The 20244-nt window shown below is 50.7% G+C and overlaps 1 protein-coding gene across 2 annotated transcripts in view; it reads right to left on the bottom strand.

The window, feature by feature from the left end:
* Positions 1 to 859: 859 nt before the first annotated feature.
* Positions 860 to 20244, bottom strand: part of MAP3K9 (mitogen-activated protein kinase kinase kinase 9) — a 78016-nt gene continuing 58631 nt past the window's right edge. For both annotated transcript variants that reach the window (XM_028100867.2, XM_088024559.1), the window contains 6 exons: positions 17884 to 18124; positions 16286 to 16408; positions 14771 to 14924; positions 10415 to 10527; positions 8674 to 9477; positions 860 to 7353 (listed from right to left, as the gene is read on the bottom strand). In XM_028100867.2, the coding sequence (XP_027956668.1) occupies positions 6869 to 7353; positions 8674 to 9477; positions 10415 to 10527; positions 14771 to 14924; positions 16286 to 16408; positions 17884 to 18124 (1920 nt within the window). In that variant the 3' untranslated portion in view covers positions 860 to 6868. The remainder of the gene's footprint in view (positions 7354 to 8673; positions 9478 to 10414; positions 10528 to 14770; positions 14925 to 16285; positions 16409 to 17883; positions 18125 to 20244) is intronic.

Raw genomic sequence — 20244 nt, 5'->3', positions numbered from 1 at the left:
GCAGATTTCCCACTGAGCACGGAGCCCAATGTGGGGCTCGATCTCATGACCCCGAGATCATGACCTGAGCCAAAATCAAGAGTCGGAAGCTTAACCACCTGAACCACCCAGGCACCCCACAAGTGATACGAGTGCAGACGCTAGACTCGGAAAAATCCCAGCTCCACTATTAGATAGTTGTGTGGCCTTGGGCGTGTTACTTGACTCTGATCCTCATTTGCCTCAATATAGAATGGAGATAAAATGGGGTCTACTCTTAAAGACGTTGAGATGTTGTAAATAAGATAACGTAAGTCAAGTCTTAACACAATACTTGGTACATTGTACCTAGTGTTTACTAATAAATGCTATTTCTGGGCCCATGTTACGGAATTAATGCCACATGGCCAGACTGCTTTCCAGAAACATGGAGCAATTTACATGCCTTGTACACAGCATATGGTACCTTTCATAGCATCTTCTCCAGCAAAGAGTTCAGTCATTTTTTCATCTTTGCCCAATCTCCTTCCAAAGATTATGTGGGCCCTGGGCAAACCCACCCTGAAGTTCAGCCAAAGGTCATCTTTCTTATCAGTCTCAGCATCCAGCACTGAACCCCACGTCGGTCACCCCTCCTGGGTTGCAGAGGATGGAGCTAAGCTGTTCAGCGCCATGTGCCAGTAGGGCCCCTGTGGTCCAGTTGGGGGCTCCAGGGCCTTCGGGGAGGCTCCTCACCCTCCTCCTCTTTCCTGAACCATCGCCATAGATTTTATTTTTCCCTACATACGGAAAGCCCCAGAAAGAGCCAGTTACTTGGACATTTTGTTTGATTATAAAGAGGGGAAAGGATAAGCTTACAAAGCACACGGCAAACCAGAAGTCATTGTTGTAACAGTTTTTATTCAAGTCTGTGTGTGCTCTGGTGGTGGGACCAGGCTGAGTCAGCATTACACTGTAATACGATAAGAGGTTTAGCCATTGAACCAAGCCTGCTTGGCATCCCTAGTTAACAATTTACAGTACCTTGAAAAAAAAAAAAAAGCCAAAGAAAAGAACCTGGTAAGTTTCCTTCAGGACTTTTCTATTTTTAAATATCGTTGACAAATTACAATAACTTAAATCCCAAAGCAAAATGGGAATTCAAGGACACAGGCTCAGGGCATACGGACAAGACACTGGAGCCTAGGGATGAAAACTAGTAGCTAATTCCAGAGAAACAAAACGAACACAAATGTGAACTTCCACTTTACCTAGACTCAAAGGCTCTAACGGGGAGGAAAATCCCAAAGAAAGCGTTTCTGCAAACCAAGTAAAACCCATCTCCATCCTTTTTCCTTAATCCTCCAGAAGATACAGTTTAAATCTGTGTGCAAGCAGGTGAGTGTGTGAGCGTGCGAGTGTGTGCGTGTGTTTAGGATGGACAGTGAGGAAAATCAGAGAAAGCTGATGAGTTCATCACCTCCCTTCTTTGCTACAACTGGGGACCAAGGGCGTGTAACTCATTACAAGGGCTCTTCTCTAGCCTAGCTGCATCGGTGAGCCAGGGACTCAGGAGGCGGCTATGGGGAGGGGATGCAGGCAGCCACAGGCAGAAGGAGTCGGGAAGAGCAGTCCGCCTGGCTCCAGATTAAGGAAGGAGCCCAACCTTCAGAACAACAAATGCTAGAGCGAGGCCACGGTGCTTCCAGGGCCCAAGACCGGAAATGAACAAAGGAGGGGGGGTTGCTGTCGCTATCTCATCAGGACCAATGGAAAATAGTCAACAGTCTGGGAAGCTGATGAGAGGCTCACCTAGCCTGCACAGCCAACCAGAAGCCCAGAGCTGGGTCAGGTTAATGAGGCACCTAAATCCCGTTACTTAGCCTTCATTAGCCAGGACTCCAGTCTCTGCGTCCTGCCTTCAAACGCCAGTGCCTGAGATGGCGAGTGCCTGGGTGGCAACGCCAGGGAGGTGCTAGGGACTCCCAGAAGCAGCAGTGTGTTCTCCTTTCTAATGTGGATTTTCACTAATTTGAATTCCTGACCTGAGAAAGCAAGGATTCGTCTGAAAGAAGAGAGCATTTGGGAATATGTTCCTAGTAACAAATGTAGCTTGACAAGGAGTCATCCTCAGGCCTGTAGCCACGGAGAGAGGCAGGTGGCTTAGTAGGTTGAACCATAGGAAACTGCCAATATTCGACTGGTTTTGATGTACAACCACACACACACACACACACACACACGCACACGCACGCACACACGCACACAATTTTCTCCACAAAGGGAAGCAATCTAGCAAGGTGAGGCTCATCAGTGCTGGACCTTGGGTTCCAGGATCATACATTTTGAAGTTAAAGGGTTTCCCACTTCAGGTAGGGAAGAAGGTAGCATCCCCCTCAGTTCGTGGTTGGACTCAGAGGTCCAGAGAGGGAAAGAAACATTTGCAACTTCACCCAACTAGTATGGAGGCAGCTCAGGTCACCACTAGCCTGCCGCTCCTGCCACCACAGTCCCTTAGGGTCTCAGCATGCTGCAGGCTGCTCTCACCTCTGATCCGGCGCCACAGTCTCTGGCAGAGCTTTTGGGAAAAGCCTTGCACTACAGCAAGGGCAACACCTGCTTTGTCTCCCAAATCCTTCAAGAGGCAGTGGAGTGTTTCTCACCTGCCTGAAGGGGGGCCCTCACATACCTGAGTCAAAAGCACAGGCTTAATTAAACACACGAGGAAAAGGTCAAGGCTCCCTGAAGCATACCATTCACAGCCATCCGGCCTTCAGAGTCTGCTGCTCTGTGCTTTTGTTAAAAGCAAGCTTGAAGAGTTAGCAGTGCTCAGGAGGTGTCTCCCTCTTTGTGGGGGGATGGAGGGAGGAGGGGGTCTCCATCGTCGGGACTGAGGAGTAAGAGCGTTGACAACAAGCCACACCTAGGTGCCTTTGGGGTGTCTTGCTGTGTCCCTGAGCAACCGTGGTCTGAGGGAAAAGGGGCCTTGTAAAGAGCCTCACACTAAGACATGTGTCTCAAGGGTCAGCGGACCTTCTCACAAAGATTCTTCCAGGAATTGGCCTGCTTCCAGTCTCTAAACAAAGCAGACTCTGGGAATGACTCCTAAAAAATCCGAGGCTCCCAACTGTCATTCCGATGCTGTCTCCAGCCTCCCCATCTCCTAGTTCCTCCTTCCTAAGACACTAATGCTGAGGGCCAGCCTGACAAGTGGGCGGAGTAGAAAGGATGCTTATAAACACCAGGTGCTACATAAATGCAGAAGAACATGTGTCTGACCATGGCCCCCGTGGTAAACCAACTCCAAATCACTACTCTTCCAAAAACCAAAGGAAGGAACAGTAGGCAAGTCCCTTAGAGGCAAAAGTGGTGAGAACCACACTGTTAATGTCAGCAGTCCATCCTAATGGCCTGCAGGGAGCTGCGTGCTCTGCTGACCTGCTCGGATACATGTCCTCACTGCCCTTGACAGGGAAGCAGGTAATGGTTGCTTTTACAGGAAGGAAATTTGAGAGGAGCTAAAAACCAAGCCTGAGGCCAGAGACCAAAGCAGAAAGTGGAAGAGAGCCACCTTGTTCGGGGCTCAAGAGCTCGGTGCCTGACTCAGCAGCCAGCCCAAGCAGCTTTTCAATTTCTCTTCCTTTGAATTTCTTCCTCTTTAAGCATTTCCTCTTCTCCACCAGCAAGTATATCAGGACAATGATGCAATTTTGTAAAGTCAGGAGGAAAGGTTAGCATTATTCTGAGTTGACCCATGTAAAACATCATCATCACCACCTTCATCATTACTACCAGACCCTTGGGATACTACAGGATGCGAAGTGAAGAACATCCACCAAAGCTTCTTAGAAATAACATATTGGGAAAATGGGGACATCCACTCAGCCCCTGGCAGTGGCCTGGGTCCCCAAGGGTGTAAATAGAGGATAATCCTGTTTAGAATCCGTGGAAGGATCCAAGGAGGAAGAGCAGAGAGCAGTATCTGCTTTCTATCACCATCTTCCAGTAGTGAGCACCTGCCAAGAGCAGAGGGAAAGTGTTCCTGAGGAAAGCGAAGGAAAGAGAACAGGAGATGCTGGTTAATGCCACCGCAGGGGCTGATCCCAGCTTCAAGGCCTGCTCCTGACCATGACCACAGACACCAGGGAGCCGAAGTGGACGGAAAGCAAATCAAATCCATTACTATACAGGATCCTTATCCAACCAAGCCTTGCCCCAAAGAGAGAGACAGAGTGTGGTGGGCAGGGGCCCATCAGAGACAGGGTTTGGAGGAGCTGAGAAAGAACCCCTCCATCTTCGTGCAAGCTCACCGAAGCAGCTTCAGCCTAACCCCGCTTCTGCCTCTTGCATGTGCAATTCTACCCTCAGCAAAACCAGGCTTCCCTTGTCTCCCCTCTGGATGGTGGAGCAAGAAACGGGTTCCACCTCTCACTCAACGCCAAGTGGCCACCATTCAGCCTACACTGCAACAGTTATATGACCACTTCCAAAAAAGATGGCTGCAGCCTCAAAAAAACAACAAAAAGTAGAAAACAGTCAATTGCCTCACAGCACAGAGCACTGTCCAGAGCCAGCCGGGTTTGGATTTTGCTGTATGCTGCACCCCACCGAAGGGCCATTCAGTGGAGCCAAGCGTTCATAGATGCATTCGTGACTTAGGAACTGGGGCTATGGAGAGTCCAGCGAAGGGCACAGAAGAGACCACCTGCAGCCCTCTCCCCATCAAGAATGAAGGGGAGGGGCGCCTGGGTGGCTCAGTTGGTTAAACCGCTGCCTTCAGCTCAGGTCAGGATCCCAGGGTCCTGGGATTGAGCCCCACATCAGGCTCCCTGCTCATGCAGGAAGCCTGCTTCTCCCTCTGCCTGCCGCTCCCCCTGCTTGTGCTCTCTCCCTCTCTCTCTGTGTCAAATAAATAAATAAAATCTTTAAAAAAAAAAAAAAAGAATGAAGGGGAGTCACTGGTTGGCTGGAACTGCGGCTAAGATTCACATTTCCCTTCTGGCCAAGGAGTGAGGGGATGGGGGCAAAACTCCTCTCTTACGGCCTTCCCTGCACAAAGCAAAGGAGAGATGAGCCACAACAGCAAAGCCCCAGAAGGCAACACACTGAGAGTGCCCCCCACCCAAGATGAGGTGGCACCCTTGCACCTTTGTTTTAGGAGCAATTTGAAAACCAAGGTCACCCCTTTTTTCATTCCCAGGTTGGGACTTTATCAGTTACAGAGAGAGACAGAGCAGTAACCAAACGCATCACCTGAGCCAGCTATGTCGCTGCCCACATTCTGGCCCCCAGGCAGCAAAGGCAGGGAGGCTGCAGGCTGTCCTGCAACATCTCCAGGGAACTATTCCATGATAGAGAACAGTGAAGCAACATTTGGAGAGTCTGGAGGGGAGAGGAGCATGACCAAAGGCTGTGCTCCCCATCCGGCTTATGAGTGTGTCCCGCACAAAGAAAACTGTTCACACTCAATACAGGAGGCCTCAGGGTAAGTGGAAAAGTGAAGGTACACAGGAGAAAGCTCCAGAAACAACTCAACATTCAAGTTAAGGAAGCAAATTCCAGAAAAGTCGGGGTTGGCCTCTGCTCTCCTTCTGACCCAGTTCAGGATCCAGAGCCCAGCATCAGGGGCCACCTGTGCATAGAGACAAGAGGCCGTGGTCAGTCTGCAGAGCCTGGGGCTTGCGTCACATTGGGGGCTCACTAAGCACCTTACAAACATCATGGCCTCACCGTATCCGTTTGCGGAAGGTACCACTAAGGCTCCGTTTTCCTTCAAGGGCATCCCAGAATGGGTGGCCTGGCTGAGAAGAAATCCTCTCAGTTCCAGCTCCCAGTGCCCAGGAGCCCCCAGCCCGCCCCCCACCGATATGCTCTTCTGGAGCAGTGCAAAGTTTCTACCAACCAAACTCATAACCCAAAGCCCACTGATCCCAGGGATGGGAGGAAAGATCAAGGGAAGGGCATGACACACAAATATCAGACAACAAAATGGACCAGCACAGGAACTTTGTCTCTGGTTCCAGGACTGGCACTGGGGAGTGTGCCTCCCAAGAAACGATCCCTGGGATGAGCATGTTTGTGGCAGACACGGGTCTGGCCATGTCCAGACCCCAGGTGGGAGCTGGATGCCATCAACAGGTGCTGGTTTCTGCCCTTATTTGCATGTTTCCAAAAGGAACAAGGACAGACTCTGTGACCCTCTTGGCTGCCACTCGACTCTGGGTTTCCTGACTCCTTCTCCTTCCCTCACAGTTCTCACTGAGGCAGGTCCTTTCACCCCTGCGAGGCTCAACTAAATCAGGGGGCACCTGGAAGCGCAGGCAGGTCACCGCCAGGTCCGTCCACTCCTGCGCCCACGCCTTCGGTCCCCCAGCTGGCACATGAGGGCTGAGGACCCGGAAAAACTCCTATCTCACTTCAACTGAGATTCTGACTCATGGGTGTTGGGGAAGAATGTAGAAGAGGAAGAAAATCACTCAGAGAACCTCCAATACTGGTGTTTGGGAAGGCGGACGGCAGGGCTAACAAAAGGACTCCAGGACAGGCTCTGGGCTCACCCAGGGGGCCGAGGAGAGGGGGCAGCAGACAGATTAGGCTGAGCGACCCTGCGGGGTCACCCTAAAGGCGAGGAAGAGTGTGGAGGCTGGGGGACATGCACGCACCCCTCCCTCCCCTACACAGCCAGAGCTGATGGCCACAGCCCCTTCTGGTGGACGTGGGCAGAAAGGCCCTGCAGGGCAGGGGACCCTCTCAAGTGGCCCCGCTTCCACCCTTCCATCTTCAAAGTGCATTATCAGTGCAAGAAGTAGGGCTGGATTTCAGGGGGTCCAACTCTGAGAAAGGGCTGTGCCAGCCAGCTCCCCCGATCTCCTCCTGCTTCCCCCTTGGCCGCCCCCCAACCCTTTTCATGCTAAGACCAGAACTCTTGCTGAATCTCATAAGGGGCAGGCCTGTGTGTGTTCAGTTCAGCTCTGCACAGTGGCACAGTGCTGTCCTGACTCTGGCCCTCCGCGTCCAGGTCCAGAAGCGTCCGCTCGGCGGGGGGCAGCGGCCCCGCCTGGAACGGGAGCAAGGCGGGAAGTCCAGGCCGCTCCTCCACAGTGCTGCTGCTGCTAGCAAGGCAGGAGTCCAGGTTGCTGGGCGTCTCCGTGCTGGAGCTGTTGGCTGGGGAGGCGCTGCGGGCGTGGCTGGGGGACACGAACCACCAAGGGTCCAGCCGTTGCCGGTTGGCAGAAGGACGTGGCCGAGGCAAAAACTCCAGGGTCTTGGGTCTCTCCAGGGTGGAGTCCTGCTGTGTGTTCCAGCGCCTTGGGGTTGGGGGAAAGACCACATTGGGGTCAGGGAGACGGGGGAATTCACCTGGGTCTCGGCTGGGGCTGGGGGTTTTCAACATTCCTGGTCAAAGAGACAGAGGGGGAAGCATCAGATGACAGCACCACATTTCTGGGCCAGGTATACACCGCTCCCCCCCACCACCCCAGCTGCCACATCCCTAGTCACTGGGACTAACCCGACTAACAAATGTTTAATGAGAGCCTACTGTGTGCCGTGCAGTGTGCTGGGAGGCAATGGGGATACAGTAGTGAACCAGAAGGCCAGAAGGCCACTGTATCTGATAATAAAAATAGTCACGGGACATACGGAGGTCACATCTGTAATGAAGAAGCTTAAAGCAGAACTATGCCCCACGGGCCACGCTGTGTTGGCAAATAAAGCTTTAGTGTAACACAGCCACACCTATTGCTCGCTCTCCCACTGGGGCAGCAGTGTTGAGTAGTTACAACAGAGACCATGGGACCCACAAAGCCTAAAATATTTACTATCTGGCCTTTTACCAAGAAAGTTCGCTGACCCCTGAGACTCAAGGAAGGGTCTGCTTATTCCCAGTTCATTCAGTGAATAAACATGGGAGGCAGGAGCAAATCTAGGCATCAGAACTCCAAAGATGAGTCATAAGGTCTGCTTCCCAAAGCGGACACACATCTGAGTTCAACAGAAAAAATCTAAAGAGGGGAGGGGCAAGCTGAAGGGGGAAATACAACTGTTTACTCAAAGATCACTGAACTCTCAGTTGCCATCTGGTCATCTTCTACTGGGTGAGAGGGGTTTCCGAGTAAGACGTAGGTCTCTAGGGAGCAGGGGATGGTGATGGGAATGACCTGGGTTACCTACGGCCAGGTGGCTGGGTGTCAGACAGAGAAGGCAGGCATATGCCGGCCTCAGCAATTTACCTGCATCCCTCTCCATGTCCGGGGAGTCAGCAATGAGTAAGGGACGAGTGACGCGGGGCAGGATGCATAGGAGGAAGCTGTCCTGTGAGTAGGACAGGCGCAAGCCCAGCCACGTGGCACCGAACACCCCTCCTAGTGCAGTGCGGCACTCCTTCCGGAGCGTCGGTCTCCACTTCCGGGAACAAGCAAGCTAGGCCCCTGCCCCACCAGTACCCTGCAGGCACGGCGCTGTGTGCTCCAAGACCCAGAGCCCGAATTTCCCACGGGAGCCCTGGGCCTGATCCTTCCTAGAAGCTGCCTGTCTCCCCCGACTGAGGCACTCTCCCCACAGAGAGAAGGTAGCCAGCCTGGCCACCTCTCCAACCCCAGGGCAGCATGTCCCGGCGGGCTGAGCCAGAAGAGGAACGGCATCCACTCCAATGCTGCCACTCCTGGCGGAGGCACAAGGGCAGGAAAGAGAAAAGAGGAGGAGGGCAGGACTCACCTGCTCCGGGGCTGGGGCTCAGCCCATTGCTGGAGGGGCTCCTGCTGGCTAGGAGAGCCACTGGCTTGAGGGCCCCATCAGAAGGAGTCCGCCGGTGGCCACTGGGCTGTGTGGGGGCCGTGAGGGTGACGTGGGTAGGAGTCAGGGATTGGTTAGGGTCTCGTTTGAAGCGCTCCACTCGGACGTTGACCAGGGGGTTGTGGGTGCAAGGGCTCAGGGGCGGGGCCTTGACCGGACTGACGGGCATCTCGTACACCACGATCTCATCGCTGTCAGAACGCAGCAGGGAGCGGGTGGAGTTGCACTCGGAGATGGAGGATAGAGAAAGCAGCGTTAGGGAGGCAGAGGGGTCTCCCAGCAACAGCATGGGCTCCTCCTTCTTGAAGAGCTTCCGGGATGGGGGGCTGGTGCTCCGACGAGGACGGCTGGCCCTCTGGAAAAGACCCTCACGCCTCTTCTTCTCCTCCCGGGCTGGGGGCTCAGGCTCCTCCGGGGGAAGCAGCTGGTACTTGCCAGCTTCCAGCAGGTCGAACCCCAGGCCGGTGGCCGCAAGAACGGCCCCACAGCCGAGCAGAGCCACCTCACAACGGCGGTGGTGGCCGCCACCCCGCTTGAGGCTGTTGGTGGGCGTCAGCTGAGGGGTACTGGTGGCTGAGTTGACGGGGGTGGGCTCCTCGTGGACTCCATCACTGCAGGGGCCCTCTCCATCCTCTCCACGAGGGAATGGGATACAGAGGTAGGACTGGTTGGGTGAATGCTGCAGACGACTCTCCCCACTCCTTGGGCCTTCGCTGTCCTCATCCTCTGTGAAGAAGAGAGGAAAGGGGGGGAACAGGAAACGGGAATGAAGCAGCAAGAGCAAGAACCCCGTCCTTCTCCCCGGCCCCGGGCCTCCTGGTGGAGCGTCAGGAACGCAGAGTCTCACAGGCGGGATGAGGAACCGGGCAGTGAACCCACAGAGCTTGTCCTCCACACTCAACTGTGACCAACATGAGGAAATCACTCTCCATTCCAGAGCCTCTTTTCCTGTTTTCAGAAAAGGAAATCTGCTACTTTTCTACTTCGTTCATTAGGATCCTCAACACAAGAGGTACAGTGTGAGTTTCCTAGAATAGTGGGTAGAACAGAAACATTCCTAACTTTTTTGCACCTTAAAAGTGGAAGGGACCTTGAATTTCTAGGATGGTCTAGAGCCCCCTCTTAAGAGCAATGGATTGGAATCCCCTCCACAGGTGAAGGTGCATCTACTCTATAAACCTACCTACTACGACCTTGGAAACCTTCAGAGAGAAGAGGACTTACTATCTGAGAGAGCCTGGAGGAGACCTTACCCATTCAGCAGGCACAGGCAAGTGGAAAGCTTCCTTGGAGAAAGGAAGAAACCATCTCCTGTTTTGCAGACTCCCCACATTAAGATACAAAGGAAAGCGACCCAGCAAAGGAAAATGCCTGATTCAAGGCCTCACCCTCTGCACTGCCCTAAGGAGACTACACCTGACTCCCTGGGATAGGAGGCCAAGGGCAGGCCCCATGGCAGCAGTAGGAAGAAATTGTGATTTGGGAAGGTTCGATGAAATGGGAGTAGAGCAAGCGAAGAAGGAACTGGGTGGGGGCCCGGGGGCCTGGGTAAAAGAGGAGACGACCCCCGTGAAGTGGCACTAGGGGTCCTCAAACAGTCCCAGAAGGTTGGCCGAAATTTCCCTGAGGAAACAGGGACAGTCAGGACAAAGGCAATGCTCACCCATCTCCGTAAGGCTGGTGAACCCTGGCAGGGCTGGGCTACTCCTCGGGCCCTTCCCCAGATTGGGGGCACTGGACGACCACTGTTTGTATCCATCTACCAGGGACTTGAGGCTAAATGGGAGGAAACGAGGAAACTGTGAGAACTGGTTACTTCCCTTACTCCACTCTCACCTCCACGGGCCTGTGTAAAAGTCTCTCCCTGTTAGCTTAATTCCACCAAAGCCCAAGAACCTTGGGGTACAGGCAACAAACATAACTGAGTCCCCTCGCATCACAAACAGAAGTGCACATGCTCTAGGAAAAGAAAAGCAGGGCCATGAACCCACCCCTTCACATGCTGTTATGGAGCCAGGGAAAGATCTAGCAGGCAGGCTGGCAAGAGGACAGGAAGAATGAGGGCTGCCCAGCACTGGCCCAGGTCTTGCCCGAGCCCATCTTCCACAAGAGGCCATCACTCTGGGACACTGTCTACAGCACAGTGTTGACATCAGGGGACACCACAATGCCAGGCAAGCCCCGGGCAGATGAGCTAGCAGACATGGACGGGCCAGGTTACTCCACTCAGACCCTTTCTCCACTCCTGTCAAGCTTATGGCATGCTTAGGCAACTTTCAAAGCCAGCCACTTTTTTTTTTTTTTTTGCCAGCCACTTTTTAAAAACAAAAACCAGGGTGCCTGGGTGGCTCAGTCGTTAAGCGTCTGCCTTCGGCTCAGGTCATGATCCCAGGGTCCTGGGATCGAGTCCCACATCGGGCTCCCCGCTCCACGGGAGGCCTGCTTCTCCCTCTCCCACTCCCCCTGCTTGTGTTCCTGCTCTCGCTATCTCTCTCTGTCAAATAAATAAAATCTTTTAAAAAATAATAATAAAAAATAAAAATAAAAACAAAAACCAGCCAACAAAGCTGCACCAACCCAGTGCAGACAGACCTATGGGACAGACCTATGTGGGGAGTACATAATACTGTACTCGAGCCCCTGGTCTGTCTGGGAACGGAGAGGAAAAGGGCAAGAGCTTGCTTTCAAATCCCTGTGATGAGCTCAGACTCACAAGCCAGTAACTCTGAGGATCCTGACGGGGTACCCCACCAATCCCCTCATACGATGGGGGAATCAGAGGCCCAGAAGCACTGGTCTTTTCTCTAATGGACAATAAAGAGGGAAGACTGAGGAAATCTCTGGGTTATCGTTGCCTTGGAAATACCAGGATTATAATCAGAGGTGGCTCTCATTTTAGGGCCAGAAAAAGCTATTCAAATAAAGCCCACTCTTCCGAGTCCATCCTGAGGGAGAGAGAAGGACCAATGGGTTCCCCTCATTTCAGACCTCTGTTTCAAGTGCTATCAGAAATACCAGCAAATTCAAGTACATTCCACCAGTGGTTTCCACCAAAATACACAGCCAGAGATAAGCATGCTGCTACACCCACAGCCTGGGATTTCTAACTGATAATCTTCTAACATCACCTCCAGCTCTGGGTTCAAGGGAATCCAGATTAGCAAAGTCAAAGCCAGTGCTAAAGATGAAAGGATAAATAGCCTTGTGTTGTCACCCTATAACTAGGGGTACCAGGAGAATCCCAACAACAGGAGTGGTCAGGGAAGGGAGAAAAGGGAAAGTGCAGACCAACACAGGAAGCTCCCAGCGTGCACGAGGGTACCGCTTTAAAGAAAAAAAGTCAGCACAGCCTTGGCAATAATGACGCTCAATTCTACGGGGTGTGCCGTGAGAACAAGGAAATGGAAGGGGGACTATTATGAACACATTCGATGGAAGGGTGATGATTAGACTCACCCCAGGTGGAAATGTGGAGATTCTGATGGGGTACTTAAACCATTAGCTTTCTCACGTCTCTGAGGGGATCTTCAATGAATAAAGAAAATCAGTAGTAGGTGACAGTGGGTACATCCAACTCAGCCTCTCCCACATGGGAGCCCTCAAGGCTGGACTCCAGCCATGTGGCCAGCTGCCTTCCTCTTGCCCGGTCAGCACAACCCGCACCATGCAGAAATCTTAATGAGGTGGCCGTGCCTGAGCTGCCACAGGCCCAGGACCTCCCAATCTGTGGGACAAAGGTCCCCAAGCCACCACAGCATAACTGCAGAGACCATGTGAATCCACAGATACCCAAGCTGTCTACGAGCAAGTACATGTTTCCTATAAGATAAATACTATTTTTTAAAAGGATGGAGATGCACATTCACTTAACATTACTGAATTCAATATAGCTTTTTATTGTTACATATTTTCTTCTGTTAATAGGGACTAAAGCTAGAAATATTGTCACACAGAGACTCTCAAAAATTTCTGCCATTAAAGAGGTCTTTACTCAAGAATGAATGGAATATATTTTATTTCTTGAATAGGAATTGAGACTCATAAAAAATTAAGTCATATTTTGAACTGTTTCAACAGTTTTGAGGACAAGTCTATGCAACGGGGAAGAAAATGCCAAAATTAGTATTTTGGAATGTGAAATAAAGTTAATTTACTAGCAAGACAAAAAATATCTATAAATGAAACAGAACTAGATAAACTACTGGGATCCACAGCCTACCTGGTAAATCCTATCAGGAATCACACGAACGTCAGAAATACCAAGGGATTCAGGGTGACTGAGTTTCTCAGACCCACCTCAACCCTACTCGACCCCAGGGCTCAAGGGAAATCAAACTGAGCAGCTCTTGCCTCTCCAGAACCTTCTACAGCAGAGCAATTTACCATTCCTAGAGGACTCAGTCACGGAACTCTTACGGAGCTTAGGCAGTCGACCCTACATACCTAATCTTCCCTTCCTTCCTTCCTTTTCCTTCTCCTTTTCATTCTTTTTCTTTCTCTCTCTTTCCTTCTTTGTCTTTCTCTCTCTTCCTTCCTTCCTTCCTTTTCCCTATTCCAAGGCATCTAGTGATTTCTAAAGCCTGGCTTCAAAGAGTCAATCCTGTATGCACCAAATTGATATTTTCACCTTTCGCTCAGATCTGACATGAGAAAACAGATTTGGGACCTGAAATCTTAGGATTCAAAGGAATACCAGAGCCAGGTCCAGGTCCAGGCACAAGCTCAGAAAAGTCACAAAAAGGGAGAAGGGGGTTGCTGCTTCTTCGCACACTTAGAAAAGTCAAGAAAGGGGATTCTAGATTCTAACGCCAAGAATAAGAATGGCAAACCACTACGCTCATTCTTCAGGGGTGAAACAGAAATTGCATGAGAAGCACAGAAGAACCATCACGGCAGATATTTACACAGGCTCACTACGAGCCAGCTAATCTTGCCAGCACTTCCCAAAGAGGAACTTGTTTAATCCTTGCATCAATTCCATGAGGTGGGTGCTGGCATAACCCCCGTTTTACAGACGAGAAAACATAAGGCCACATGGCGAGGCAGGCTGGGGTCAGCGGTGACGCTCGCCACTGCTTAACTCACTATGAGGGACTGGCCGCCGAAGAACTGGGACTTGAGAGAATTTAACTTGGAAGCCACAGGAAGAACACAAGCACATCCAAGACACAAAGCTGGGTCTTGTGCTTTGCCCAGAGGGCGTGCTCACACCTGTCAGGGTGGCTATGAGGTGAGGCCTAAAAGAAGTTCTAGTGGGCCCGTGATGTCATGAGCACAGGGTGTTATAGAATACTGATGCATCACTGAACTCTACCCTCTGAAACTGTTAATTAATTAGATTTAAATAAATTTAAAAAAAAAGAAGAAGAAGAAGAAGAAGACGTTCTGGTGGCCTTGGAGTTAACATCTGAGTGCACTGACTACCAGGGCTGGAATATTCTGTCCGCTGTGTCGGGATAAGTCTCCAAGTCAAGGGAGTCCTGGAGGCCCTGCTCTTCCTTCTCTTGGCTCTGAGCGGATGATTGAAGGGGAAGAGCCAGACAGAAGAAGAACATCTGGTAGAACTCTTCACATTCGGTTACTGCTCGGTTTACTTGCTGCTCTGAGTCAGACGCCTCCAGGGGTCAGCAAACTCTACCTGGAGGGCTAACTCCTGTCCACCGCCTGTTTACAAAGTTTTACTGAGTAAACACAGGCATGCGCCTTCATTTATGTATGGCCCGTGGTCTGCTCCTTTGGTACTGTAACACAGGAGCGGAGGAACTGCAAAAGAGATTATAGGACCCTCAAAGCCTAAAACATTTACTGTCTGGCCCTTTACACAAAAAGTATGCTGAGCCCCGTCCTAGGGGAGGTTCTAGGGAGCAAGGAGATTGGAAAACCGTTGGAAAGAGCAAGAGGCTTGTAATTTCTCAGAAAGCAACGGGACACACAACAGAGAAAAAGTATTTCACATCACAGTTTTAAAAGGGAATACCCATCTTTAAGCAGAAAGAATCTCACACATTCTGGCTCTTACCCTTCATCTCCTGAGGCGAGCTCCTTCTGACCAAGCGTACTTGGCCCCCACGTCCGTCCTTTCTTCTTCGGGGCCCTCTTCTCCTCCTCCTCCCCTTCCTCTTTCGGGATGACTGAGCCCCGGCCCCAGGTTTTGCTGTTTTCACCTGGTGTCACTGTGAATAACAAAAGTTGGATGGGACCTGGAAAAAAGATAGGCAGGGTCCCCCCAAAACTAGCCTCTACCTCACCAGACAGACACAGACATACACACACACACACACACACACACACACACGGAGTCGCAGGGAAGAAGTCACACCTCCTCGAAAACTCTATGCCCGAGTGGAGCCTTCAAGTCCTCAGGCACCAATCACTGAGCACTCTCAAAGTCCCAAACATGGAGAAACGTCCCAAATTCTCCTAAGTCCAATGCAAAGCTGGAGCTCAGGCCAGCCAGACAGCAGAGTTCCAAACAGATCTGACTTAAGGAACTTGTTTTGTTGGGTGGAACTGGACCGGGAGTGGGTGGGGAAGGAGGTAGGTAGGAGAGAAAAAAACATAACGGGGTAAGGAAGACTTGGAAGTGCAGAAAAGAATTTTGGTAAGAAAGGAAGACAATGAGGAGCTCAAGACTATGGAGCAGTTGGTGAGGAGGAGCAGGAGGGGAAGGAACAGGCCTAGAGAAGTACAACGGGTAAGAGGAACGTTCTTCGGCCACTGCTACCTTACAGCAAAAGCTGAAACCCAAATGCTTCAGAGACTAGGCTTACATCATAAGTGACCGGATGGTTTCAGACACCAAAAAACAGGAGCTGAGGGGACTGAGGCAAAATACAGAGCATATGGAAGCCACCATTGCTTCCAGTCAACTGTGGCCACATGAAAAAGGGGAATCCACAGATATGAATGGATTTTCCAAGGACAGCCAGCTAGGGCTTGTTTCAGTTTTTGTTTTTAAGTGAAATTTCTATCTTTAAGTTAGGGAAACAACTCCATTCATACACACACATGTGTGTGTGTAAATTCTTTTTAATAAACACCGTGGTAAAAAAATTGGTCCAGACTTGGCCAATCACAAAGTATTTGGCAAGTTCCCTTAGGACCTACACTTTGAAAACACCCTTCCCTGGGAAGCATGAACAAAAGAAAAACAACGATGCCCCAAATATGGCAGAGCACACACAAGGTCCCCAGGCGAGGGTACCAACCAACTCAGGCCAGGTACCAGGCTATCTATCTCACACACCAGTTTCCGAATTGCTTTGTGGTTCACGAAAGATCCTGTCAATACCCACAAACCCCTCTGCTGGTCTCTAAGAGGAAAAGTAGGGGGGGAGTAGTATAAAGCTAATGGAAAGAGACAAGAAGGAGGGCTAAGGGTTTGCGTACATATGTGCATGTATATACACATTGCCGAGGAGAGGTGGCAGAAGTTATGGATGGAGCAAGCCTGGGCCAGTCGGTGGCTGGACAGAGCAGGGGACAGATGCCCCTGGTGTGTTCTGGCCCCAACTAATTTGGGAAACAGTCTCACACTGGATGGCTCGAAGGCGAGGAATGATGGTGGGGCTCGCAGGAGGACTGGAGCGGCTGTTGATGAGACTCTTCCTTTTATCCATGGTGGGGGAGGCCTGAACCGTGAACTTGTGCTGGAAATCTGCTTGGGGAAAGACAGACATGTGTGTGCATTAGAATTTTCCCATAACCCAGGTCCTGTGAGAAAAGTGGTATGTCCTGGCAGGCTTGAGGGACAGGCCCTTGTTTCCTAAGAAGCGACTTGTTCGCCTGGGAAATGTTCTTTTTCAGAATCATCTCTTTCTCCACAAAGATGGCAGGACAGCAAGATGAACGTATGAGGAGAAGGAAAATTCACTCTCCAAGTCAACCTCATCTACAGTGTACATAGGTGTAGTAATTATAGATTTACAATAGCTTTCTTAAGATCATGAGACTTGCTGATTATTCTAGGAAATCTAACTTACAATTCTGTTTCTAACAATCTATTAGGACAGGCCCCCTTTTCTCATGGACCAAAGCAGGGGCACGGATGCTTCTCACTAAGGGCAGGCAGAGCAGAGTAATAATGACTAATCCTTGGTGGGAACCTAGGGAAGTGAGCACATGGGGCTAATGGTCCAAACTGTTTTCCAAAGACAGTTACAGCACAGCATAAAGAAGGTAAACCTTATAGCCCTGGATTTCTAAGCCCCAGTGTCCTCATCTATCAAGAGGTGTAATAAACAGCTGAGTGTCTGCCCGTAGGTCCCCTGGCTAGACGTGATCTCCCTGAAGGAGGGAGCTACTGTTTCCTTCTGAGCTTCCCCAGCTCACAGGAGCTTGCCACCACATGTGACATGCTCAAGAGGGGCTCACAGACTCTGTGTTGCCTGGCCAAAAAATGTGCAACAAGGACACTGGTAAACACGTCCCACAAATTCATCCACTGAATTTCACTGAATGAATTCCCTTGTCTGTACTGAAGCCATTATCCCGGTGCTTAAAATCCTCCACTACTGTCCCTATGATGTTATTTTCCCTTGGTGTCCTTACACCCCTACTGAGTTTGCTTCCCAGGACCTTATATAGGCTTAGAATACAATAAACACACACTTGAGCACTCACCTCCCCGTAAAGATTCTAATTCATAGTTTCTTATTACTCTGCATTTTCCCAAGGCTGAATATCCTAGAAATGTACCTTTATTCACCCAACATGCTTCTGAAAGGTTGTATACAAATCAAATTCCTACCCGTGAATCCTAATCTCAACTGCAGGCAGAAACTAGTTATTTAGAGAAACCCTGAGATGAGCTATTCTGCAAAGCCCTGAGTTCTCCATGTGAGCCACCATGCTGCTAGCAGTCTGGACCGTGCCTGCCCGTCAGGTTCACCCATCACCAGTTTGTCTTCCTTCCCGGTCTGTGTTTAGTCACACTCAACAACTCCCCCGGAGCAGGGTAGCTTTGCCATGGGCCAGTCTTCCCCCCTGAATGGAACGGCCCACTTCGACCCAGCCCCGTTCAGAGACCCAGAGCCTCCTGCCTCCCAGCCCGTCCCGGGTTCCCCCAGGTCCCTGGCCACAGAGCCTGCCACCATGCCCCCCTCACCTCCCAGCAGGTCCCCGGCCACTGACCAGAAGGGAGGCTGATGCGGTTCCCATCCTTGAGCTTCAGCCGGCTCTTCCTAAACTTGCCCTTGCGTTTCTTCACCCGGGGCTTCTCCTGGCACAGCTGGTGGATGATGATGTTGAGCTCCCGCTCCAGGATGTCGATCTCCCGCTCGGCCAGTTCCTGCTCGCGGCGCCGCAGCAGCTCCTCCTGGGTCTTCTGCTGGAGCGCGGCCCGCGTCAGCTCCTCCTCCCAGGTGCGGAGCTCCTGCAGGGGCAGAAGCATGGCAGCAAAGAGCGGGTGCTCACTGCAGGCAGGGAGGCTGAGGGCCCCTGAGGGTCATACCTCCAAACCCTTAGTCCCAGGCGGAGGCGCTGGTAAAAGGAATCCCTGACCACCCTGGAGGCTGGATGCCGGGCAGGGGCAGGCTCAACCCAGCCACACTGAGGACATAGGTATGGCAGCCCTGGAGACAGAGGCTGAGAGCTCCTAGTTGCTCCTTGATTACGGATCACGACTGCCTGTGACTGGAAAATATAGGGGTTTGGGCAGAAAATATCATCATGTACTTAAATTTTACAGACTTGGTTATATTTTCATTTTTTCCCACCATATAAAGGATGTTTTTTAAACCAGAGTCAACTCGACGCGACCTAGCTTAAAATGTGCCCACTATAAATGAATCACCCTCAATTGCCTAACATTCAAATAAAAATGTATTTCCTGAGCGATTGTTCAAAAGCTGGTGAGGCATGTCTTCTAAACCTCTACTCAGTTGGTGAGTGAATCCACGAAAGCATGTGGTTTGAACTCTCATCTTGAAGGACAACCACGTGCTCTGGAAGGTTCGTGACAGCACAGCAAAGAGAAGAGAAAACATTTCCCAAAGTCTCTGCCAGGCACTGCTCTAGGACCGCTGCTGTATTAGACGAGCAGAACCTCTTCCCTGCCTCCCCTTTTCCCTTCTGCATGAATTTATATATGTACACTGGCACGGAGCTCCTGAGGTGAGGCGGGGGGGTGGGGGGAGGCATATGGAATCAGAAAACGGGAGAGCAAACAGGAAGGAGAACTGAATATGTGCGTACAATTGTCAACTCTGGAATCTGAACTGTTAGTGCTGCTTACCCAGGACGTAAGACTGACGTGGGGTGGGATGAAGCGCTAAAACTTAAAAGTGGGGCATTTCTTCAATAAAGCAGCCAGAGCAACACTTCTGCGGCCGAAACTTAGAATTTCTCCATGGAATGCTCCACTGTAAGAAGTCATTCTGCACTATAGCAAAACACTGTAGAAAGGGAGCCGAGAGCTAAGAAAAAGTATGTGAGCACATACTGGGGAAGCTGAGCAATGGGTAGAGAACAGAGACAAGAGGGGAATGAATATTCTGATGTTAGGAACTTTTCATTCAACTTGCCCTCCATTCTCAAGAGAGTATCAAAACTGATAATAAAAATAAATTGATAATAAAAATGATAGAAAGGCAGAGAAGTGAGAAAAGGACTAGCACCTTGAAAACTGTCTTTGGAGGCACCTGGGTGGCTCAGCTTGTTAAGTGTCTGACTCTTGGTTTCAGCTTGGGTTACGATCTCAGGGTTGTGAGATGGAGCCCCACGTCAGACTCTGTGCCATGGAGCCTGCTTGGGATTCTCTCTCTCCCTTTCCCTCTGCCACCCCACCCTCTCTCTCCCTCTCAAAAAAAAAAAAAAGAAAAGAAAATTGTCTTGTACGTGATGGGTGCTCAGTGTCAATGAATGAATGAATGAGAATGAAGGAAGGGAAGACAGAATTCAATTTTATAAATGCAATCCTTTATGGGAACCCAGATTCATCCTAAGTGTCTGAGAGATGAGCCTGAACTTCTGAACTTCTCCTTCTTCAATGAAATAAGCCCCAAACAGATTCACTGTTGTATGCCCCACACCCCCACCCCCAAAGCCTTGGCTCTCCTTGTCCCACTACTTTGTTTTCACCATCAGGAGAAGAAAAACATGGAAGATTCAGAAAAATCATTCTTGGCTGGTTGATTCTGCTGCTAGATGGGAAAGTTAAAAAGTTCAAGCTAATTTCAGCCTTCCTAAGTCTTCTTCTCCTACCTGCTCTTATCTAGGGGATGGTTTGTGTTATAGCCCCTTCCTTTGAGGGAACTCAGACCCCAGTCCAGAGACAAATCCATCATCACTATACCTGGAAGTGGTAAATTGAGACAAGCTGAGAATGAGCTGAATCATATGGGAAACAAGGACATTTATGGAGTACTCGCCAATGGCACCATATATCGGCAAGACTCTCAAACATGGTGAGTCTCCTCCTTGTGAAACACCATTTGGGGATCAGCCTCCTACTATGCAGATCATATCATCTGCATACAATGATTTAAAGGGCAT

Source organism: Eumetopias jubatus, unplaced genomic scaffold (genome assembly GCF_037043125.1).
Source record: "Eumetopias jubatus isolate StellerSeaLion01/CBP00866 unplaced genomic scaffold, mEumJub1_p1.0 scaffold_7, whole genome shotgun sequence".
Taxonomy (NCBI): Eukaryota; Metazoa; Chordata; class Mammalia; order Carnivora; family Otariidae; genus Eumetopias; species Eumetopias jubatus.
This window is presented reverse-complemented; position numbering and strand designations above follow the sequence as displayed.